This window comes from Ciconia boyciana, chromosome 24 (genome assembly GCF_034638445.1).
Source record: "Ciconia boyciana chromosome 24, ASM3463844v1, whole genome shotgun sequence".
Taxonomy (NCBI): Eukaryota; Metazoa; Chordata; class Aves; order Ciconiiformes; family Ciconiidae; genus Ciconia; species Ciconia boyciana.
In genome coordinates, this window is record NC_132957.1 from 1068844 (window position 1) to 1092717 (window position 23874).

At 60.6% G+C, this 23874-nt stretch overlaps 1 protein-coding gene across 1 annotated transcript; it reads right to left on the minus strand.

The window, feature by feature from the left end:
- Positions 1 to 5418: 5418 nt before the first annotated feature.
- LOC140643708 (unconventional myosin-Vb-like) lies at positions 5419 to 21666 on the minus strand. The gene is made up of 36 exons (XM_072845871.1): positions 21640 to 21666; positions 18770 to 18880; positions 18157 to 18319; positions 17915 to 18059; positions 17623 to 17779; positions 17277 to 17417; positions 16985 to 17066; positions 16652 to 16759; positions 16298 to 16410; positions 15926 to 16191; positions 15631 to 15712; positions 15193 to 15333; positions 14989 to 15111; positions 14529 to 14612; positions 13783 to 13932; positions 13537 to 13634; positions 13292 to 13378; positions 13097 to 13208; positions 12657 to 12868; positions 12276 to 12432; positions 11948 to 12187; positions 10962 to 11171; positions 10696 to 10789; positions 10409 to 10554; positions 9635 to 9862; positions 9456 to 9553; positions 8617 to 8803; positions 8321 to 8414; positions 7953 to 8108; positions 7630 to 7781; positions 7218 to 7307; positions 6860 to 7010; positions 6166 to 6436; positions 5913 to 6087; positions 5676 to 5756; positions 5419 to 5574 (listed from the first exon to the last, which is right to left on the minus strand). Exons 1-36 carry the CDS (start codon positions 21664 to 21666, stop codon positions 5419 to 5421), a joined length of 5088 nt encoding a protein of 1695 aa, XP_072701972.1.
- Between the last annotated feature and the right edge of the window lie 2208 nt (positions 21667 to 23874).

Consider the following 23874-nt stretch of genomic DNA (forward strand, 5'->3'; position numbering starts at 1 on the left):
TGTTTCAAGCCTGATTCAAGCAGAATTGTTTCTTTGGGGACACTGGGTCCCTCCCCCTTATCTGTCTCTCAGCAGCTACCTGCTACCTTGACTCTGCCCTAAACCCTGCCCGTGACAGATGATGGCTCATTGACACAGCTCCACTGCCTGTCTTTCCCACTGCCATCCCCACTCCAATCCTCCAACATAGGTGTCTGCCCTTACCGGGCCCCTTGGCTTCTCAACTCTAAAGTTTAGGATGACAGAGGAGCCTCAGGCACACCGTGCAGAGGCAGCACGTCCCGGTGCTTACCACAGCCCACCTGCCCGCTTCTGCTGCCGGCATCCACCGCGCTGCCTCACTTGCACACTTTTCTTGCCATGTATCAGCCCAACGCGGTTGTCCTTGGGTATCCTTCTAACCTCGGGTATGTGGAGAAGGTGGCTTATTGCCGGTGCCAAAGTCCAGTAGCTTGAGCCGAAGTGACGGCTTTGTGAGTGTAACAGAAAAAAAAGAGAGATGCAGACACCATGAGCACTCTCGGATGCCAGGCACCCCGCTCCCCCCAGTGCCAGGCTCTGTGGGGAGGCACGTGGGAGCAGTTGTTCCTATTTGAAGTACAGACCACAGTAGCCAGGGGCCCTTTTGTCTCCCCTGTGCAGCCTGGCAGGATTGGTGTTACAGACCTCAAAGGACTGCTACTGAGTGGGCTGCTCCAGGGGATTACAGGCAGGAAAGCTGTCCCTGGATCTCTGTCCTCTTGAAAGGGCTTCTGAAGTATACGACCTGTGGCTAGTATTAGACACTGCAACTTCAGCGAGCAATCCAACGCCCTTTCTGTACTGCTTGGCTCTGCCCGCTCCTGCTGTGACCTCAGCCTGCAGCACCGTTTTCAGGGTGAGTGTCAGGACCCCAGGACTCGCATCACTGGGCACGTGGTCCCTTGCTGAGGTCCCTGCTCCTTCAGCCCCCTGCTCTGCACACCTTGAAGAGAGGGAAGTGTCCTGAGAGAGGACAGCGGAGTGTCAGAGCATCCCCCCCTCCCCTTGCACAGCCCCTGCAGCAAACCTCAGGGTGATATACTGCATAGGTGACTTTATTTTAAACAAAACTCCTTTCATTCGCTGGTTCTCTGATACTCACGTACAAGTACTGCGATGGATGCGGGCAAGTGGCTCGGCCAGGGTCACTTGTGGTAACGCTGAGTACAGGCAACATGTCTCTCAGGTCTTTATGGCCATGTGCTGCGTTTTGCATACACCTTTCATACCCCTCATGAGGCTCTTCCTCCAGAGAGCACCAGGGCATTCACCGGGCTTTGCCATGGCCCAGGTGGGACCCTGCTGCCCTCCAGAGAGCCCCTGGGCTTTTGCTGGGCATTGCCAGGTCCGGACAGTGCCCTGCTACCCCCCCAGAGACCATTGGGGCTTTCACCGGGCTTTGCCGAAGCCCCGGCAGGGCCCTGCTACCCTCCAGAGTGCCCCAGGGCCTTGGCTGGGGATGGCCGGGGCTGTCAAAGGGCCATGCTGCTCCAGAGTGTTCCAGAGCTTTTGCCAGGCTTTGTGGGGGCCCAGGCAGAGTCCTGCTACCCCCCAGAGACATGCAGGACCTTCAGCAGGCTTTGCTGCCTTCCAGAGAGCCCCAGGACCGGAAAAGACTAGAATATTTGAGTTGGAAGGGACCTACAATGATCATCTAGTCCAACTGCCTGAGCGCTTCAGGGCTGACCAAAAGTTAAAGCGTACTATTAAGGGCATCATCCAAATGCCTCTTAAACACTGACAGGCATGGGGCATCGACCACCTCTCCAGGAAGCCTGTCCCAGTGTTTGAACACCCTCTCAGTAAAGAAATGCTTCCTCATGTCAAGTCTGAACCTCCCCTGGTGCAGCTTGCAACCATTCCCACGCATCCTGTCCATGAATGCCAGGGAGAAGGGATCAGACCTCTGTCTCCACGTCCCTTCCTCAGGAAGCTAAAGAGAGCAATGAGGTCACCCCTCAGCCTCCTATTCTCCAAACGAGACAAACCCAGAGTGCTCAGACACTCCTCAGAGGACATGCCTTCCAGCCCGGTCACCAGCTTGGTTCCCCTTCTCTGGAGGCATTCGAGGACCTTCTCATCCTTCTCAAATGGCGGGGCCCAGCACTGCACACACTACTCCAAGCGAGGTTGCACCAACGCTAAATACAGCGGGATAATCCCCTCTCCTGGCTGCCTGCTTCTACTGTGTTTGATGCACCCCAGGATGCACTTCGCCCTCGGGGCTGCCAAGGCACACTGCTGACTCCTGTTGAGCCTGCTGCCCCCCAGCACCCCCACATCCCTGTCTGCACGGCTGCTCTCCAGCCACTCCTCTCCCCATTTAGCCTTGTGCCTGCCATTCCTCCCTCCCACCTGCAGAATCCGGCATTGGGACTACTTCCATTGCATCCCATTCACCATTGCCCAATGCTCCACTCTACCGAGATCCCTCTGCAAGGCCCCTTCTCGCTCAAGGCAGTCAACAGCACCTCCCACTTTGGTAGCATCAGCCAGCTTGCTCATGGGGGAGCTTGCAACTCCTGCATCCACATCAGGGATCAAAATAGTGAACGGCACTGGCCCTAGCATTGAGCCCTGAGGAACACCGCTAGTGACCGGCCGCCACCCAGACGTAGCCCCATTCACTGCAGCCCTTTGAGCTCTGCCAGCCAGCCGGTTCTTCAGCCAGCGCGCTGTGAACCCACTTAGCTCAGCGCTGGACGGAAGGATTCTGTGAGGGGCAGTGTCAAAAGCCTTACTGAAATCCAGAAAAACTACATCCACTGCCTTCCCTTCATCCGCTGGGTGGCTGACCTGATCCTAGAAGGGTATCCAATTGGTTGAACAGGACTTGCCCTGCGTGAACCCACGTTGACTGTGCCTGATGATTGCATTATTCTTTCAATGCCTTTCAGTAGCACCCGGTATGATCTTCTTCCAGGACCTGAGCTTAGACTCACAGGGCTGTAGTTTCCCGGGCCTTCCCTCACATCCTTCTGATAAATTAGAAGAACGTTGGCTAGCTTCCAGTCAGCAGGGACCTCCCCACACTCCCAAGACTTTTGGTAGACAATCAAGAGGGTCCTGCTGTAACATCCGCTAGCTCCTTCAGCGCTCTGCGATGAATCCCATCAGGCCGCATGCACTCAGAATCATCAAATCATTTAGGCTGGAAAAGACCCTTAAGATCATCAAGGCCAACCGTTAACCTAACACTACCAAGTCCACCACTAAAGCATGTCCCTAAGCACCACATCGACATGTCTTTTCAATCCCTCCGGGGATGGCGACTCCACCACTTCCCTGGGCAGCCTGTGCCAGTGCTTGACAACCCTTTCACTGAAGACATTTTTCCTAATAGCCAGTCTAAACCTCCCCTGGCACAACTTGAGGCTGTCTCCTCTCGCCCTATCACTTGTTACTTGCGAGAAGAGACCAACACCCACCTCGCTACAGCCTCCTTTCAGGTGGTTGTAGAGAGCAAGAAGGTCTCCCCTCAGCCTCCTCTTCTCCAGGCTAAGCAACCCCAGGTCCCTCAGCCGCTCCCCATCAGACACGTGCTCCAGACCCTTCCCCAGCTTCCTTGCCCTTCTCTGGACACGCTCCAGCCCCTCAATGCCTTTCTTGTAGCGAGGGGCCCAACGCTGAACACAGTATTCGAGCTGCGGCCTCACCAGTGCCGAGTACAGGGGCACGATCACTTCCCTAGACCCGCTGGCCACACTAGTGCTGATACAAGCCAGGATGCTCTTGGCCTTCTTGGCCACCTGGCCACACTGCTGGCTCATAGTCAGCCAGCTGTCAACCAACACCCCCAGGGCCTTTTCCGCTGGGCAGCTTTCCAGCCACGCTTCCCCAAGCCTCTAGCGTTGCATGGGCTTCTTGTGATGCGAGTGCAGGACCCGGCACTGAGCCTTGTTGAACCTCATCCAACTGGCCTCGGCACATCGATCCAGCCTGTCCGCAATCCCTCTGTAGAACCTTTCTACCCTCAAGCAGGTCAACGCTCCTGCCCAGCTCGATGTCATCTGCAAACTTACAGAGGATGCACTCGATCCCCTCGACCAGATCATTGATAAAGACGTTAAACAGAACTGGCCCCAGAACTGAGCCCTGGGGAACACCCCTTGTGACCGGCCGCCAACTGGATTTAACTCCAGTCACCACCACTCTTTGGGCCCGGCCATCCAGACACTTTTTCACCCAGGGAAGAGTACACGCGTCCAAGCCATGAGCAGCCAGTTTCTCCAGGAGAATGCTGTGGGAAACGGTGTCAAAGGCTTGTGAACGTTCAGCTGATGCAGCTGGTCCCGCACAGTTTCAGTCTCCACAAATGGAAAGTCACTGTTCCCACATGCGTGCTCCTCCGACTCAGGGGACCGGGCAGCCCAGGATCTATTAGAATTATTAAAGACTTCAGAGAAAAAAAAAAAGCATTGAATGCCTCCACATTTTCTCCATCCCTGTCAGTCAGGTGACCATCTTCACCAAGCATCACTGCAGTTTTTTCTTTAGACCTTTTCTCTTGCTATGAACGTGCTTCAAAAACCCTTCTTGGTGCCTGACGCAGCACTGGCCAGTTTCAACACTAATTGAGCTCTGGCCTTTCGTGTCTCCTGCCTGCATATACGCACCACGGCTCTGTCATCTTCCTGCGAAGCCTGACCTCACTTCCAGAGATTGTACAGTTCTTTTTTCCTCTGGACAAGGGCTACTGATCCACAGATTTTTCCCAATTGCCTGTAGAATAACTCATCAGTGCTTTGCCAGAGCCCATCCAGGACCCTGCTACCCTCTGAAGAGCCCCAGGGCCCTCTGTGGGCCCAGCTGCTGTTCTGGGGCAAACTGAAAGAGAGTAGATTAGATGGGACTTCAGATTTAGATTGGACTTAAGATATGTCTTACAGTAAAGGTGTAAGTGACTCTGAAACAGGTTGCCCAGAGAACCTGTGGAACCCCATCTTGGAAGCATTTAAAAGCAGGTTGGATGGGGCTTTGAACAGCATTATCTAGTGAGACATCTCCTTTCCCATTGCAGGGGGTTGGAACTAGATGAGCTTTTTAAGTACTCTCCAACCCAAACCATTCCATAATTCATGAAAAGCCCCAGGGATGGTCCTTGAGCTCCCTCCCACCTCTCTGCAAACAGCGCACCCACCCCAGACAGCCTCAGACTCCAAAGTTATCTGCAAAGACTTTTATTAACTTCAGAGCATTAAAAAGTGGCCAAAACCCCCAGCACAGGACTGCCATGGGCCCTGGCTGTGCCACAAACAAGGCACCTCAGTTTCAATAAATAAACAACTTCCCAGAAGAACGGCACACATACAAAGCGCTTCATGGGCTTCCCACACCTCAGGGGGTTCAGACACCCCTCGATGGGGCACTGGCAGTGGCCCAGGGCCAGACCTGGGCTCAGAGGCGGACGAGGAAGGCCAGGTCGAGGGCATCAGGGATGCGGAGCTCATCCAGGTGCAGGGGGGAGGCAGTGAAGGGCAGGTGCACAGGGAAGAGGTGGCTGGTGTCCACCAGGAGCTGGCTGGGTCCCCTTCCATGCTGGTCCAGCAGCTGCTTCTGCGGGGACACAGTGCTTGCACCCAGGGCTGCCCCACTGGGGGGGCCCATGCAGGACAGCCCCCACCCCCCAGCACTGGCCCCCATGTCCCGCTTACCTCAACACTGCTGATAAAGCTGGGGCTGATGCGCTCCTCCAGCCCGACAGCCGGGGTGTAAGCCCGGAGGATCTTCACAACCTGGAGGAGATGGTGGGGACCATGAACAGGGAAAGGCTGGGCACATCCAGACACTTCTGAGTATGGCGTGGTCCCCACCCCAGCGCCGGTGCATCCCTGGTGCGCTCAGGGATACGACAAGTGCCCAGCAGGCAGCGAGCCCCAACCCCCCAGTACCTGCTGGGGTGACAGCACCGTGCACAGGCTGCAGAGAGCTCCAGCATCCTCCTCTGTCACCTTCTTCACCTGCAGCAGCTGGGCAGCCTGGACCAGGGGCTCCAGCACCTCACAGGCCCCACTCTGCTGCAGCCCCTCTGCCCGCAGCCACTGCTCCAGCTGGCTGATGTTGTACCTGCCAGGGAGACCAGGTTGGGGGGCACGGGCCATGCCCCAGCTCCCCCAGATACACCCATCCTGCACGGGGACTGACCTCAGCTGGATGCCGCGGCTCCAGGAGCACGTGTCCTTTCGCAGCAGCAGGTAGTTGAGGGTGGTGCCGCTGACGAGAAAGAGGAGCTGGCGCAGGGCCTGGTGCCCCACGCTGGGGGCCAGCCCATGGCGGTCCAGCGCTGCACGGAAGGAGCCCAGCTGCTGCAGCAGCTCAGGCAGGGTGTGGGCAGGGGCTGCCAAGGACCGGCGGTGGCCAGGAGGGCAGGAGGAGGACAAGCCCTGTATGGGCTCACTCTCCAGCATTGCAGCAACTAAAGGGTAGAAAAGGCTCATCGTAACGAGGCAGAGACCCTGCGTTGTGCCTCAAGGAGCCAGTACGCTGCTCCTTGGCTCTGTGTCCCAGTTGGGGATGCAGGGGCCGATGACACCTCCAGGGTGGCCCTGCTCTATGAGGCTGCAAAGCGGGGCATGGGGGAATAGAGCTCCCCATGGATGCAGGCCAAGGTCCCCAGGGTGCTGAGCCCACTTTAGCTCCCCAGCAGCCTCCTCCAAGCCAGGAGGCTCAAGGAGCAGATGGTCCCTCACAGAAGGGGGCCCCCAATTCACAGCCTACCTTCCCCCTCTGGGTACAGCCTCTGTAACGGAGCAGGCAGTTCACACAGCTGAGCACAGCACTCCCCCCCTGAACCAGCACCCCATGAGCGCCCTGCAAGCCCCCCAAGCCCAGGCCATACCAATCATGGGTTTGAGGTCCTTCTCAGCAGTGCGGATGAGCTGCTGGTAGAGCTGGACAGCCAGGGCACCCAGGCTGTGGCAGGAGCTCTGGGGGTCCACATTCTGCAGGCGATGCTCATTCTGCCGTGCCGTGTTCCCCTGCCAGTAGCTCTGCGGGCACAGGCTGGGTCAGAGCCAGCAGTACCAGGGCACACAGCTGGGTGCCCGAGCAAGTGTGGAGCAGTGTCAGCCAGACACATCCCTGCCTACCTGGGTTGGGGGCAAAGAGGATGCAGGCCCAGGTGGGGACAAACCCTGTCCCCACTAAGCTCCCCCCCTTCCCAGGGAGGTGGCAGACCCCCTGCAGCCCAGCCCTACCTCATCCTGGCTGTACTGGCGCAGGCAGTTCAGGAGCCGGCAGGTGTTGCCAAGCCAGAGTGCCACCACGTCAAAGTCATCACTGTGCTTCTGCAGGAGGGAACAGACAGCACTGGGCTCAGCAGGGCTCTGGCAGTGACAGCAGCAAGCCCTCGTGGCCCACAGTAGCTCCGGGAGCCACACAGAGCTAGCTGCAGCCTGATGAGGGCCACGGGGGTGCAGAGCTGTGGGACCCGCTCACAAGGAGCCCTGCAGCGCCTGGGGCGCCCCTCACCCCAGGAGATGCTCAGGCTGGACACTGCAGTCAGGCACATGCTGTGCCCTGGGGCCAGGCTGCTGCCCCAGTGCCACCCCCACCTTGGCCAGTGAAGGTCCTGCTCCTCAGCCCAACCCACACCCCCAAGCCCAGCACCTTCATGACCCTTTTGATGGCATCAATGGCTGCATCCAGGAGCGAGCGGGCCCGCGGCTCGTCACAGCAGTGGTCCGCATGCCGGAAGCACAGGAAGAGGATGTAGGCTGGCAGATCTGGGAGCGCCCCAGGGTTGCTCTGTGGTTTGTAGTCTGCAGGGGAGAACAGGACAGTTGGGATCCAGGCAGCTATGGAAAGCTGGTCCTGAGCCAGGCAGGATGCTGCCCCAGCAACACTGAAAGGATGAGCTCACACAGAGGTTGGCAAGAAACCCAAGCAGGGACCAAGCTGGGGTAAGCAGTCCCCATCTCTCCAAACCCTACCTGTGACGATGGCCTTGATAATGCGCCCTTTGTCCTCCATCTTCCATGCTAGCATGGCCTGGGACAGCCCAGCCAGGGATGGGACCACGGGGGACCGGGACGGGACCACAGCAGACGCTGACATCTCCTGCGCTGACCCAGTAGCCTCTCTCTTCACTGGGGGAGAGGAGCACAGGTCACATCCTGCTGTGTCCTGGGCTGTGGGACCCAGATGAGGTCCCCTCAGCTCAGTCCAAGCAGATGCTCCCCAGCATCTCTCTTTCAGGGAGACTCTGCTCCTCATGTTGAGGCTGGGCAATGCCCAAGCCTCCAACCAGGCTGGTGACCCTCCAGCCAGCCCCATGCCTCCCTCCCAGGCAGGCACTTGCCCGTGAGCTCCTGGATCTGCTTCGCATAGGCTCTCAACTGCTTCTGGAGCTTCAGTGCGGTCCTCTCCTGCTTCTCCAGCTTCTGGGCCAGCTCCTGGACAAGGACAGCCCTGGTAGGGCTCAGCCAGCCTTTCTCAGCTGGACACCCCCACCAGCACCCACCGAGCGGAGCAGAGTCAGGGGATGCAGCAGGGTCCCCTACATTGCTCCCTAAGGGGCTGCTGCAGCTCACCATGGGGCAAGGGGGTGGAAGCCAGCCCCACGCCCCGTCCTGCCCACCCACCCCCATCCCTTACCCAGTTCTCCTCCTTGAGCCGCAGGACATGGTGCTGCAGCCCCTCCTGCCCCTGGTGCCGCTGCAGGTCCTGGATGAGGGCTGCCTGCTGCTGGCTCAGCTGCTTGAGGGAGCAGATGTCGAGGTGCAGCCCTTCTACCTCCTCCTCATGCTGCTGCTTCTCCTCCCGCAGCTGACTCGCCAGCAGCCTGCACACATGCACCCAGGGAAACTGAGGCACCAGCCTCCTTCAGCTGCCACACCCCATCCCTTGGGGAGGCTGCTGAGGAGGTATTTCTCCCCTGAAGCCTCAGAGCTGGGAACTCTCCCCCTGCCCAGGCACCCTGGGGGCAGCACGGACCCAGCTGTGCTAACAGAGCATCATCTCCCCTCCGGCCACACTCAGCCTCGAGCACACACAGCACAGCCCAGGAACAGGCTGCACCAGCCCTGCCCTCTTAGGAGGCTCCTGTTGAGCCCAGGGCATCCAGTCTGCTCACGCAGTGGGTGTGCCTGTGCTCAGAGCAAGGTGGGATGCTCCAGTCCCCCAGGACAGACACAGCTAGGTGTGCTGGAGAGAAGGGAAGGAGAGCCAGGGCCACCCCCCACCCAGCCGGGCAGTGAGGGGCAGGCTGCCCTTGCTCTCCCAGCCCAGCTAGGGTTACGGTGCTAAGGGTATGCGAGGAGGTGGCTGCTTCAAAGGGGATTTGCAGCTGCCCTGCACCACAGAGGCCAGGCAGGTGCAACCCAAGCCATGGCTGGCTAAAACACCAGGGAAAGCCCCACCAGCAGCATGGATCCAGCAGCTCATTTGGGGAAATGAGCCTCAGCTGGGGACCATCTCCCTGGGACCACACTCACCTGTTGGCAACCTGCACTGCATCATATGCATGCTTCAAGTCATCATCCACTGCCACCTTCTCTGGGCTCCTGCCCAGCCCCAGCATCTCAGCTATGTTCTGCAGGGAGGGAGAGCAGGCTGAGGCCAGCCCTGCCAGCCCGGATCTGGCCCTGCTCACGGCAGTGGGGCAGGGGCTCACCCTGCGCTTGAGGAAGTCCAACGGTTTCCTCTCCTCCGGCTCCACGGGGGCCTTGGCCCTCCGCAGCTCCTCCCGGGTCCGGGCCAGCTCCTCACTGACGGTGTTGAGCTGCCCCAGGAGGAGAAGGTACGCCTTCTCAAAGGAATCCTGGCCCACACCGCCATTCAGCGCCGCCTCACCGCTGGGCTGTGGCCCCTCTGGCACTGGCTGCCAGCGCTCCTCCAGCCCCTGGGTGCAGAGACAGGGTTTGGCACAGCAGCCAGTGCTGGGCACCAGTGCCGGAACACCTGCAGACACCCCTCCCCGATGGGACCAGCTCCCAGCCAGGAGCCCCAGGGCAGCACTGTCCCCGTAGCCAGGGGAAGGGACAGTCCACTTGTCACCCCCACCCTGCTGTCCCCACCAGTGTCACCACTAGCCTCAGCCTGCTGGTCGGAGCCATCTCGTGAGGGAGCTGTGGACATGGAGGACAAGTAGCTGCTCTCGGAGCCCAAGAAGCTCTCTGATGAAGGGGACCGCCTCAAGGTGCTTTGCTGAGTGGGGAGAGAAGGACAAGGTTGTTCCTCCGCACCCCAAGCGCCTGCTGGCACATCAGCTGGGGCAGAGCAGCAGTAGCCTCAGGAGGATGCCTTGGCTTGGGGATCCCCCAGCACTTGAGCTGGGGAGCCCGCTTCTCCCGCAGAGGGTGAGGGTGCCCTCCAGCACTGCCCACTCCCCACAGGGAGCAGAGGGAGGGGTTGCCCTGAGCCTCCCTGGTCCCTGCCAGCCCCTCACCCTGTGGAAGGCCACCTCATCCCGCAGGTTCTCATAGCCCTGCTCCAGGCGGGTGTACTCCTGCACCAGGCTCTGGTAGCGGGCCCGCTCCTCCTCCAGCTCCTGCAGCAGCCCCTGGCTCTCCCGTGCCGCACGCTGGTGCTGCTCTGTGGGGACAGACACAGCAGGGAGTGGGGACAGGAAAAGCTAGGACCCTACTGCAAGGGGACAGGCAGGAACACACCAAGCCTGCAGGACCAGCCCATACCCAGGGGAATGGGATGAGGGGTTCGAAGGACCCCTTTTACCTTCCAGATCCTGCGACTGCTCCAACATGCGCTGGATCAGGGCATCCCTCTCCTCCCCCAGCTGCAGCTTCATGGCTTCCGCCTCTGCCAAGCGCTGTGGGAAGGCAGAGGGGCAGGTACAGCCAGAGCCCTGCCCAGGGCCAGCCCTGCCTGCCAGAGGTCTTCTCCGGGGACCACCCCACGGCAGGAAGCACAGCATGCTGCCAGGTCCCTGGAGAGCCCCGTGGAGCCCCAGCAGAGCAAGAGCATCCCCTGGACAGACAGACCTGCCTGAGCTCCTCGACCTCCTGGCCCAGGCAGCTCTTCACGCTGTGCCTCTCCAGCTCGGCCAGCCGCTCCTGCAGCTGCTGGACCTGGGTGTCACGGGCCACATCCTCCCGCAGCCGCTGCATCTCGGCCCGCAGGCGCTGCACCTCCTCAGCATGGGCAGCGTTCAGCCCTGAGAGCTGCTCCATCAGCCGCTGCTTCTCCTGGGCCTTGGGCCAACAGGCAGAGCATGTCAGGCAGGTGGCCGGGAACAAGGGCACATCCCCACATGTCTCCCATCAATGAGAGACCATGCAGACTCAGGCTGCCCTCTGCAATGAACCTGGACACCCCATTTTCCACCCATCTGTCTGGAGCCCTGAGCCTCCAGTATCACCTCAAACAGAGCTCAGGCCTGGGAGATCAGCTCTCCGTGACATGCCATCCCATGGGGAGCCATGCCTGAGCTTTGCCATGGCTTCACAGCCCATTACCCACCCCCTGGCCAGCCCCAACAGCAGGATTTTCCAGCCCTGCTTCCCCCAACCCCCAGAGACAGGATCACACCATGGGAGCCCTCCCTCCCCCTCCACAGACACCCCCAGAAATGGAGTGGTGACAGCCAAAGCAGAGACACTCACCCACACGGTGACAGCAGATGCTGCCGGCAGGAGCGTGTTGGGAGACACACCGTGCCGAAACTGCTCCCAGCACATGACACTGGTTGGCTGCACCCAACCAAGCACCCAGGAGAGTGCCCAGCCCATCCCCAGGGCCACCAGCCCCACATCCATAGGGAGCATTGAAAACCCAGGAATAAGATCCAGATGCACAACTCCTGCCTGGGGACACATCAGGCAGGGTCAGCTCCTGCCCCACAGCTGGGAGAGGACTGAAGACAAGGGCAGGCACGGTTTTCGCTGCACAGAGACCGCTAAGAAGTGGTCAGCAAAAAGCAGCTGCCCCCACACCCTGGGACCCACCAAGGGCTGAAGCCAGCACCCACCTGCTCATCCAGCCTGCACTGCAGCTGTATCACCTTGATCTCCATACCCCTGTGCAGCTGCTTGTAGTGCTCAACTGAGCGTGCCTCGACACGCAGCCGCCGCAGCTCCCGGCATGCCCGCACCCGGCGGTAGCAGCACTGCAGGTAGACGACAGCCCCACGCAGACGGGCATAGTGGGTCCGCGCCAGCCAGCCCCTGACAGCAGCCTGGATCACCACGGCTTTCTGGTGCCACACCATCTGTGGATGGAGAGATGAGGCAGCGGCACTGCCAGCAGCACAGCCCCCCAGGTGGGATGGGACACCCACTGCCCTGCCAGGCTCCTACCTGTTGGTAAAGACGCCGGGCAAACATGCCCCGGGCAAAGGCTTGGATGGTGATGACAGCCTGGCGCACGCGTAGGTAGGAGCGCCTGGCCAGAACCGTCCTCAGGGTCTTCTGCAGCATCACAGCAGCCCTGGTCCTTCGCAGCGTCCTGGCGAACCTGCAGGGAGGGCAGAGAGCTGGGCGGGGGGCGGGGGGGCCAAGCCTGCAGGGAGGGCAGAGAGCTGGGCGGGGGGCGGGGGGGCCAAGCCTGCAGCCCAGCCCATACCACAGGGACACCCAGGTCAACGCCCAGCCCAGAGCCACTACACCTGCTAGCTCACCCCAAGGCTGAGCTCTGTCTCAGCTCATTGCAGCTCCCTCCAAGCCCCGTCCCCCACTCACCTCCGGGCCAACATGCCCCGGGCATGGCGCTGCAGGCAGACTGCTGCGGCACGTGCCTGTCCAAAGTGCCTCCGTGCCAGCCAGCCCCGCAGGTGCCTCTGCAGCAGGGTGCAGGCTGCCCTCAGCCGCCGGTACCGCAGCTCCTCCAGGTAAGCCACCTGGCCAGCCCGGAAAAACACCTTGCTCTTCCCACACTGGTACTTGCTGGGGTCCTGTGTACAAGGGTGGAGTCCATGCCAGGGACAAAGCATACCCCAGCCAGGCTCCCCCAAAAGTGATGCTCCTCATGCCACTGATCTCCCCATCCAACCTCCCTGGAGTTCCTCCCCATCTCCCAGCTCACCCATCTCTGTACCCCATTGGGCACTCACACATGGGGAGAAGCATCTGCAAGTGATACTGTGGTACCACAGCTGCACCCCCCCCAGCAGGACCCTTACTTGGAGCAGTCTCTCAAGGGCAAGGCTGCAGATCTGCTTCTTATCGGTGCCCATCAGCTCCTCTCTGCTCACCAGAGCCCTGTACCTCTCTAAGAACTCCTGGTATGTCCACCTGTGGGGGACAGAGGGGGGGTCAGAGGTGCTGTGCCTGGAGAGAGGGCGAGCACCCAGGGTGCTGCTGAAGCAGGGGGGTACCTGGAGGGGTAGCCTGAGGCACTGATCCGGATGGTCTCCAGGACCCCACAGGCTCGTAGCTGCTCCACTACTCGCCTGCAGTCAAACCTGGGGCAAAGAGCGGCTGATCTAGAATGGGTCCCAGCCAGCTTGGCACGCTCCAAGCTATGCAGGGCCAGGGCAAGAGGGACACAAACTGGAGGGACAGCAGTGCCCCACAGGGGTCCCAGCCCCATCCCCTCCAGCCTCCCTGGCCAGGCACTCACACAAAGGGCTGCTTGCCATCGTTGGGTTTGATACAGCGGATGTAGTGCGCTGTGGTGCTTCCCAGCGTCTCCATCAGCCGGTTCAGAGAGGCTTTGAACTGCAGAGGACAAGTAAAGCGTGGTCAGGGCCAGCAGGAACAGCCTGGGGCTTGGGGGGTTCCCCAGGCCAGGACACACATGGGTCCCCTTGGGGCTACCCCAGCCCCAGTAGTCCAGGGCCAGCACATTTCCCCCTCCACCCCATACCTGGCTGGAGATGGACTTCTTGCTCTTTTGGCTACTGGGCAGTGATCTGCGGCTGGGGCGACCAGCCACCCTGGGCCCACTGGACCTGCGGGACTGCAGGGACATGGGGCCATCCCCTTCCTCCAGGAAGAGCTCAGCGAGCAGGGCAGACTGCACAGAGCAGAGCTGTGAGAGCCAGGCAGACCTTGCAGCAAGCATCACCCAATACCCAGAGAGCCATCACCACCAGGAGACACAGCCCCAAAAGACCACAGGCTCCACAGAGGCCAGCCCAGTGCATGGTCCTCTGCCCTGCAACAGCACAGATGTGCCAGATCCAGCTGTGCCCCTGCCTGCTGTTTCCCCCAGGAAAAACCAAGTGCAAGCCACAGGCACCTTCCCAGGTGTGCTGAAGAGCCCTCCAAGATGTCCCTTACCTTCTGCCAGGGCCACGCAGGGTGGAAAAGGAGAAGAAGTGACAGCATTAGAGACCTGGAAGCAGCAGGACCCTCCAGCCCTCTCAGCAGAGCCAAGGTGTCCCCCAAGATGGGGAAGCCCAAGGCAGGGGAACAGGGTGGGGAGCACCCACATTTCAGGGCACCCTGACCATGGCCAGCACTGCATGGGGCTGTGCCGGCAAGCAGACAGGAGTTTACCCTGCACGGCTTATACCCCCTACACCATCAGTCCTTCCCAGCCCCAGGCTCCCAGGGCCACAAGCCAGCCAGGCTCTGCCCTACACAGCCCCTGCTCAGAGTAGCTCTCACCTTGCTGGCTCGCAGCAGCCCCACCAGCTCCTCAGGGACAGCATCCCTGTTCTTCTCCACAAACCCATCACACTGGTATTCCACCTGGCAGGAGACAAGGCAAGCACCAGCACTAGCCTCCAGCTTCCCAGACCAGTTTGGTGCAGGGCTCTGCTTGGACACAGTTCCAAGGCTTTTGGAAGTCCTTGGAGGAATCGGAGCTGGTGGTGGCCACACTGCCTAGCTCCTGCCCTACTGCAAGGCTACCGATGGGAACCATTGCAGGCAGAGTTTCCATATTTTTACCCTCAAAGAGTTGCAGCCCAGCACTTAGCAGCAGCAGAGCCAGCAGGATCCGCTTCCCAGCCTGGGAGGGTGCAGGCAGCTGCCACGGCCACTCGGGGCAGGCTGGGTGCCCACTGGTGCAGAGCCACTGCCCAGCCCTCCCCGCCCAGGGCTGTACTGCCACGGCTTTCCCTACCTTGCCAGCAAAGTGGCAGACAACAAAAGCATCCATGGGCCTCTTGGGCTTCTGGAAGTGGGAGCTGCTGACATGGGTCTGGTAAAGCTTCTGGGCCCAGCTCCCATCACTGCCTTGGGGCATCTGAAAGGCAAATGGGTCAGAAGGGGCAGCGGGGGGGCTCTGGGTAGCCATGGCAGCCTGCTCCCAGCACCCCTTGCCCACCTTGCACTCTTCATTCAACAGGTCCAGGATGCCAAGCCGGCCCTCGATGAGCTCAATGCATGGTTGGTTGTCACAGAAGTCAACGAAGACCCAAGGGATCTCCTCAGTCACATACTCCTCCTGCTCCAGCTTGAAGACATGCTGGAGGGCAGGGAGAGCAGAGCAGACTGAGCCAGGAGGGGACAAAGGTGGCCAGCCACCAGGCAGGCTGCAGGCAGTGGCTTGGTTTCCACAAGACACCTGAGCAGCCCTTCTCCTGGAGTAGGAGCACTTTGGGAGAAAGGAAGGGACCATACCCAGCTCCAGCAGCCTTCCAGAGCCCCATGTTTGCAGGGACTGAAGCACCAGGCACATTCAAGGCAGAGAGCACCAAAAGCAACAGTGCAGGGCTCACCCTTGCTACCTCCCAGCAAGGAGACACATCTGGGTGACACTCACCAGATTGAAGAGCTGTTGCAGTTTCTCATTGGCATAGTTGATGCAGAACTGCTCAAAGCTGTTGAGCTCAAACATCTCAAACCTGTGGGCAGCAGAGACCTGCCTGAGGCAGCTGCTGGGCAGAGCCACCCCAGGCAGCCACGAGCTCCAGGCACAGGCACCCAACTGGCCCCAGTGCAGGGACGGGTACTGTCCCATGTGCCAGCTGGAGCAGTTGACGGCTGCAGACCCACAGCCAATGCAGGAGCAGGACCATGCTCGTCCAGGCAGCCCAGGAGAGGGTTGCTGCTCTTACCCATAAATGTCCAGGATGCCAATGGAGGTATGGTGGCCCTCCAGTGACCGCAGGGCACGGTTGACCCTGCTCACCATCCACCTGAAGACCTGCCCATACATATGCTTGGCCAGGGCATCCCGGGAGTCAAGCGCCTGCTGCCTGGAGAGGGGCTTCAGGTAGGTCTCACCAGCAGTGACCAGCTTGCTGTGGCAGAGCCAGCGCATCACCTGCGATGCCTCGACACCCAGCAGTGCACAGAACAGCCCTAAGGCCTCATCGGCAGGCTGCAAAGGGACAGACCCCGTCACCACGGTATTGCTCAGATGTGGCTCCTGCAGCCAGCGCAGCTCAGGGGCCAGTTTGGGATGCAGGCAGCAAGCTCTCGCCCACCTCCACAAAGCAGCCATCCCCACGGCGGTCCCTCCCTCTGACCACAATGTTGCCCAGGTGCAGGATGGCAGCCAGGATGCTGAATAGCTCCAGCTGGTCAGCCTCAGGGACACCTGCAGGCACAGCACAGGCATGAGGGACTCCCCAGGCTCCCCCCACCCCATGCTAGTCTGACCACCTGCATCACACAAACTGGAGGGATGGGAACAGCCAGTAGATAGCCAGGCTCCCCAGCACTGGGATGTCTGGCACCAGCACTCCTACACCAGCATCAGGATGAGGGCAGTGGGACAACCAGCCCTGGGGACCAGCCCTGCCCACCTTCTCCCCACCCATGCCCAGCCACAACAGTACCCAGGAGCAAGAAGGCATGCCGCGTGCTGTCCAAGTCGGCTGCATCGTTGGTGCTCTGAGCAGCGGTGCACTGGCCCTGGCAGGTGTAGTGGAAGGACTCTGCCCCACCTGTGGGCAAGATGTGTCAGGCTGTGGACCAGCACAACCTGCCCCACAGGGCTCCCAACCACCCTTATCCCACCCCAGGGTGCCCATCAGCAGCAGAGCCTCCTCCAGCACCCAGCTGGGGAGGGCAGGAAGGCCTGGCACGGGACAGGGGGACAGGCTGGCAGCAAGCTGTGCCATGGGGCTCGTGGTGGTGGTGGTGGTGGGGGGGAACATGGAGGCACTCACGGAGACCCAGGCCCTGGAGCTCGGGCAGGGTGGCCGAGGCACAGAGCTGGTAGAAGATGTGGTAGTTCCTCTCTGCTTTCGCCTGTGGATGAGCAAGAAAATCACTAAGAAGCCAGGTCACCTTGGGCCGCCCTGCTCCCCTGCAGCAGTGCTGCAGCCCCAGATTTGGGGACAAGGGACACCTTCCCCTCTCCCAGCTCAACTCAGCAGCGCTGGGGTTGCTTCCCTGGGGGATGCCCAGGAGGAGCACCCTCCCACTCAGCCCTGTCCTCATGCCACCCCAGAAACCCACCTGGAAGGTGACACGGGACTTCTCCAGCAGGTAGGTTTTGATGGTGGCCCCTGTGACATGCATTTGGCTGAAGCCGATCTCAATGTACTTCCCAAAGCGGCTACTGTTGTCATTCCTGGTTGTCTTTGCATTCCCAAAGGCCTGGTGGGGAAGGAGGGCAGGAGGTTTTAGGTGGCCCCAGATCTCCAGGTGCTCTGGAGAAGTTCAGTCCCTGTCACCCATTTTACAGGGCGGGGGGACAGACACAGCATCACATCAAGGATACAGGCCACGAGGAGCACGGGGAGAGCCTGCAGGAACACCCCAGCTATCTGCCTGCAGAGCCTAGGGACCCAGGGGGACCCACCTCCATGATGGGGCTGGAGGCCAGCACCTTCTCCTCCATGCTGGAGTCGCCTAGGCAGCCCCCGACAGCGGTGAAGTATCTCATGGCATACTTGGCTGACACAGTCTTCCCCGCACCCGACTCACCACTGATGATGAGGGACTGGTTCTTCCCAAACCTGCCAGAGGGGGACATGAGCTGGGGACAGCCCGTGACCCAACAGGACTGGTCTCCACAGACACACCACGGTCCAGAGAGGACTTCAGTCCTTCCCCATTGCAACCCCAAGGATGCTCCCACATGATGCTCTCACCTCACCATCTGCTTGTACGCCTCCTCTGCCAAAGCAAAGATGTGGGGATCCATGCCCCCCATTTCGTGGCCGCTGTAGGCATAAATCACCTCCTCCTCATAGATGGGCAACGGCTTGTAGGGGTTGACAGCAACGAGGATGATACCTGGAGGAAGAGGGCTGTGCAAGGGGCAGGGGCAGGAGGGGCACCTGTCCCAGGGAACCATGGGGAAGGGGCACAGGAGGGGGTGCACAGGGCTCACCGCAGTAGGTGTAGATGGCATTGGCCTCCAGGAACCGCCGGCGGAGCGAGTGCAGCACAGCTGGCTCGTGCAGGTAGCTCAGGGCCACCAGGTCATCGGTGCCTGAGAGGCAGTCGGGGTTGCAGAGAGGCGGCAGCTGGAACTCAATGGGGTAGGCCAGTGCCTGCGGGGATGGAGACGGAGCAGGACAAGTGCTGAGTGGGGTCAGCCGGCCCCACAAAGGCAGGATGGGTCTGTGGGGAGTGGCACACAGCAGGAGGGATGCTGTCTGCAGGCTATGCTTGGGCCGTTAGTCACCAGGAATCACGGCCCAGGCAGCACAGCAAGCTGAGCTGGAGGCCTTTTGGGAAGTCAGGCAGGAGGAGGCAGCGAGGACCAGCTTACGGGGCAGTCGGGATACAGGGCATGGTGAGCCAGACACAGCCCCAGGGGTCTGGGCTCCTGCTCAGACACCAGATGGGACACGTCCAGGCAATGTTTGAGCTTCTCCACACCCTGCTGAGGAGCCCAGGCTGGTTTGGGGGTGCAGAGATGAACTATCTCCCATCTGGGGATGGCCAACCACATGGCAAGCACAGGAGGGACCTGCTGGGCTGCACAGCTAGAGCCTTACCGAGCCATCTTCCAGCTGGAGATGGAGAATGGCATCTCCTTCCTTGTAGCCTCTGGTTATTTCTGCCACCCTCCAGACTTCAACACAGTCAGGGATCCACACCCGGGCACCCTGTGGGACACGGGAGGGAGGGGACCCCTGCAGAAAGCCACGGCCAAGAGACAGGGAAAGCATCTGGCCACCAGCCTCCGAACCAAGCATCGCAGCCCTCCCCACAGTTCTCGCTTAGGACAGTCAGCGCGGTGCTCAGCATCGCTTAGTGGGGCAAGCCATGAGATCCAGCACCCTGCTAGGTGCCCCACAGCCCTTTGGCTCCTGCAGGCAGGGGTCCTACCCAGCTGCTCTCCAGATGCGCAGGAAGGTGCCTTTGCTGGAGCCCCGCTTCTCCCCAGCATTGCTGCCCACCCCGGGAAGGTCAGCACCGCTCCTGCCCTCGGCATGGGGGGCTGTCTCTGCCCCACCCCAAGGATGCGATCACACCTGCTGCTACAGGGAAGGTTTCTGGAAACACAGAAGATTTGAGTACAGGCATTTCTGAACACCCAGCGTGCTGGGGATGCAGCCGCATGGTTTGGCTGGGCAGAGATACCAGGCTTGAAAGCAGATAAGTGCACTACAGATCCCTTGCTAACTACTGAGCAGATCCAGACACCGTCACCAGCTCTGCAGACCTCGGTACAGGCCAGAGCACAGGGACAGCAATAAGAAAAATCACCCCGTGCCCTTTTTGCCCCCCATATTTGCAGCTCCGTGGGGCCAGCCACAGCAGGCAGCCTTGTGCAAGGGACCAGCTGGCACCCATGGGACTGGTGCTCCCTGCCTCCAGCACCCTGCCTGCTGGAGACTGCTGCCAGCCTCAGTTTGCCCTCTGCAGACAGCAGGTGCTGATGAAGTAGTTCTGCAGCATGGTGAGCCCTGACTTCGCTCTGCACCCAGACCCGAGCATTAACACCTCCCTCACACCTGGAAAAAGCCTCTTTGGAGCCACCCTGCAGGGAGCAGGATCCCACGCTCAGCAGGAGCAAAGCGGTGCAACACCACAGGGGTAGAGAGGTAAAAACTGGGCCAAAAAACCCTCAAAACCCTGCTGCAGGCACCCCATCAACTGGCAGGAGGGTGAATACCTGGCCCCAAGCTGGCACGGGGTGACCTCCTGTGCTCCCAGGCCGGGGAACCGCAGCTCCTGCTGCCCCTGCTCCTGGCACGGGTGCCCGTGGCCCCGCTCTGTGCCAAGCTGTCAGACACCATCTCGGCAGCTTCTGGCAGACTGCGGGGAACAGGGGCTGCTTCCAGGAGGCCAGTACCTCCTGCTGCTCCGAGCAGGCAGAGTTGAGGCCATACTGCAAGCTTAAAAAGGGGAGGGGGGGAAATCTAATGGTTGCAGCTTTACTCTCAGGCTGAGATGGGAGCGTGTACCTGTTTCCACAAACTCCGGGAGCTATTGCAGAGCAGCAGCAGGGCTCTAACACAGCACGCTCCCACCTCAGTGGGCTGGGGCCAGCCTCTTGCTAGAAACCGGGGCCTGAAAAACCATCCTGGTTTTGCTGATTTTGCAACTCCAGGGAACTTGGCTTGCAGCAAATGTTTCCAGGTCTGCAGTGTGCAAAGCACATGTGTTAACGCATCATTAAAGTTGATCAAACAAGCACTGAATAGGCTGGAAGTCTGGGGAGGGGGAAGGAAGGGGCTGAACTTTGGGTTCACATCCAAGGAGTCATCAGAAGACCGAACTGTGACTTCGCGGTGGAAATACAGAGGGCAGGAAGGGGATCAGGTTGCCGGGGCCGCTCAGGAAGCCATTACCTTTTATGAGCAGTAGCCGCTGGGGGGAGCGAAAATTGCACGATGTACAGCGTCCCGGCAAGGCGGGGAGGGGTTTCAGGCCGAGGGCCCAGCTGGGCAGAAGAGCGTCCCCGCTGGCACAGCCGGCCCCCCCTCAGCCGTGCCCGGCTCCGCTCCCGGGGAGCGCCGGGCTGGCACTCGAGCGGGAACAAGCCGCGAAGGCTGGAAGGTCGCCCCGGGGCTCCACGAGGGACTCGGCTACGTCAGTGGCGCGGCCGCTTCGGTCCCAGCCTGGCCACCGATGTGGGACAAGGCAACCCACGAGGCCTTAGGCACGGAAACCCTCCTTGCTTTGCCCGGGTTGGCACCTCAATCGCCCCGCCGTGATCGATGCTGCGCCGCTGACCTCTGCAGAAATACCAGCACCCTCCAGCCCCGCAGGCTAATGTTGTACCTCCAGGGAGAAAGGACCGTGTTCAGGGTCTGCCCTGCAATCCTTTTTCAAATACAGCAACAAAAGAGAGAAGCAAGAGCCTGTCCTGCTGCCTGCTCCCAGCAGAAGCATCCTCGACAGGCAGAGCCGGACCAAGGCAGAGGGAGGAGGATGTGGGCTGGGATCCAGAGGATGAAAGCAGCCAGGCCAGCTGGGCAAGAAGCAGGACAGATGGGTGCCCAGGCAGCACCAAACCTTTCTTCTCACCTGTGACCAGCACCCCTGCGAGGTGCTGCGCTTGCCAGGCCACGGGTCCCTGCACGTCAGGGAGCCCCACGAGCAGCCAAGCCGGGGTGCAGCAGCCACAGCAGCACCCACACAGGGCAGGCAGCCCACAGCCAGACCCACAGCTGATGCACCACCAAGCACCCTGCACCCCACGAGGTGCCACCAAGCCGGGCACCAGTGGGGATGTGACCCAGGGGACACCCAGGCCACTGCACCTGCAGCCACCCGGGGTGCTGAGCCCCTGCAGGAGGCACAAGACCCCCCGGGTCTGCAACAAGCACCCCAGACCCGCAGGCAGGGCCCCCCCGCTGCAGGCGGAGAAGCCCTTCCAGCTCCCCCTGCAGCACCCCGGAGTGAGACCCCTCACCTGCACATACAGGTCCCCCGCAGCCATGGCACCCCCCACTGCTGCCAGCGCTCCCCCTGCTGCCCGCAGCCCCTTTATGGCCGCTAATTGCTGCTAATTGAAGGGGGAGGGGGAGGGGGAGGGGGAGGGGAAGGGGAGGGAGGGGAGGGGTTACGGGCCCCCGCCCCACTCCCCCTCCCGTTCCGTCCCACATCCCCTCCCCACGCCAGAGGAGCTCCTGGGGGTGCTGGGACTGGTTCCCCCCCCACTGCGGCACCCCAAGATCCCTGCCCGCTTGGGCACCCCACGGGCCCCCTGTGCAGGGCACCTCGAGACCCCCATTCGGGACACCCCGAAAATCCCCATAAATGGCACCCCAAGACCCCACTTGGAACATCCTGAGAAGCCTTATCTGGGCCCCCCCCAGCCCAGGACAACCCAAACTCCCCTCCTACCTGGGACACCCCAAGAGCCCATCGAGGGCACCCAAAGACCTGTCCTATCTAGGACACCCCAAAACTGCCCTCATCCAGGGCACCCTGGGGCACCCTGGGCCCTGATTACTGCACCCCAGGTCCCCCACCCAGGGCACTCCAAGCACCCACATGCCACCATAGCCCCACGGCACAGGCCCCCCCTCCCCTCATTACAGGGAAACTCCGGTAACGATCCAAACCTGTGGCCACAGCACCGGCAGTGGGTGTGGGTGTGACAGCTGTCTGTGGGTGCTGCTGCCCGTGGGTCCCCATGGCCCATGGGTGCCACTCTCTGTGGGTGCCACTGTCTCTGGGTCCTCACTGCCCATGGGTGTCACTGTCTGTGAGTCCCTACAGTCTGTAGGTGCCACTCTCCATGGGTGTTACGGTCTGTAGATCCCTGTTGCCCATGGCTCCCAACCATCTGTGGGTCCCCACTGCCCAAGGGTGCTGCTGCCTGCGGGTCCCTGCTGTCCCTGCATGCCTGCGGTGGCCCAGCCAGCCCCGCAGAGCCGGGACAAAGCCTGGGTGACTAGCTACCATGTGGAGGTGGCTGCTGGTGGGTGCAGCTGGGGACAGGGTGACAAGAGGATGCCCAAGCAGGGCGAGAGGTGGGGGACAGCGAGCAGCACTGCCTTGCCGGGAGCAGGAGCGCCCATGGGGACAAGAAGGCCAGACCCACAGCAGGGTCACCCGGCCTGGGCAGGGACAAATCCACCTGTCAGGAGGAGGCAGATGTCCCTGTTGGTTCCTGCTCCTGCCCCGAGCACCCAAGCTGGCATCTGCTTTTTTCCCAGCTGGATTCGCCAAGCCTCAGCAGCCCCGCTGTGCCGCCCCGGTGCTGGCGCAGCTCCAGAGATGCCAAAGCCCTCCCAGAGGGTGCCAGCTCCGGTAACCCAGCACACTCCAGCAGATTACTGCAACATGGCAAGCGGGGCGATGAAAATGTTGCCCTTTCTCCCCTCTTCCAAAAAAAAAAAAAAATTGAGCACATTCTGCAACAGGGAACACACAAAGACATTTTCTGATGAAAAAATCATGAATCCCTAATTGCCCAAGGGCTGTCAGCGGCATGTGGCTCATTAACAAATCACGTAGGCGGGTTCACGCCATGTGCAGCCTGTAGACACAGACCAGAGCTCCATTAATAGCCGAGCTTTCAGCTGGGGAGAAAATAGCTGCCCAGGCAGCCCTTTGGTAGTCACCGCTCCCCAAAGGGGTCACTGGCACTTTCCGACAGTCGCCTCGAAAGCCCCAGCACAGCCAGGGAGAGCTGCGGCAGCGGGGCGTGCAGCAGCCCCGGTGCAGCAAGACACGGTGGCAAACTGTGCCGCGGTCACCCGACGCCGGATGATGGCACCCAGGGAAGCGGTGAGGCCCGGGGGTGCTCACAGGGTGCGTTCTCCCCTTCACCCCATCCCACGTTGCGCCCCGGCTGCCCCAGGGAGTCACGGCTCGGCCACGGGGTTTGCAGGAGGGTCCGTGCCCCCGGCGCACGGGAAGCAGGGGGGCCAGTCCGAGGATGCTGGAACGGGCACTAAGAGGCTGCAGGCAGTGAGACACCGTAGGTAGCACATGAATTCATATATAGTAAAAAGTCTTTATTAAGAAGGCTTTGAAGTCAAAAAATAAAACTCTTGATACAATTTTCATAACCGTCAAGTCAGCTCAGCAAATATATAATCAGTACTTTAGCCATGTAAGGTTAAAGGTCCGTTATTTTCTTTTTAAAATAAAATATATTTTAGTTTTTAAAATTTATTCAATAAAGTACATATTT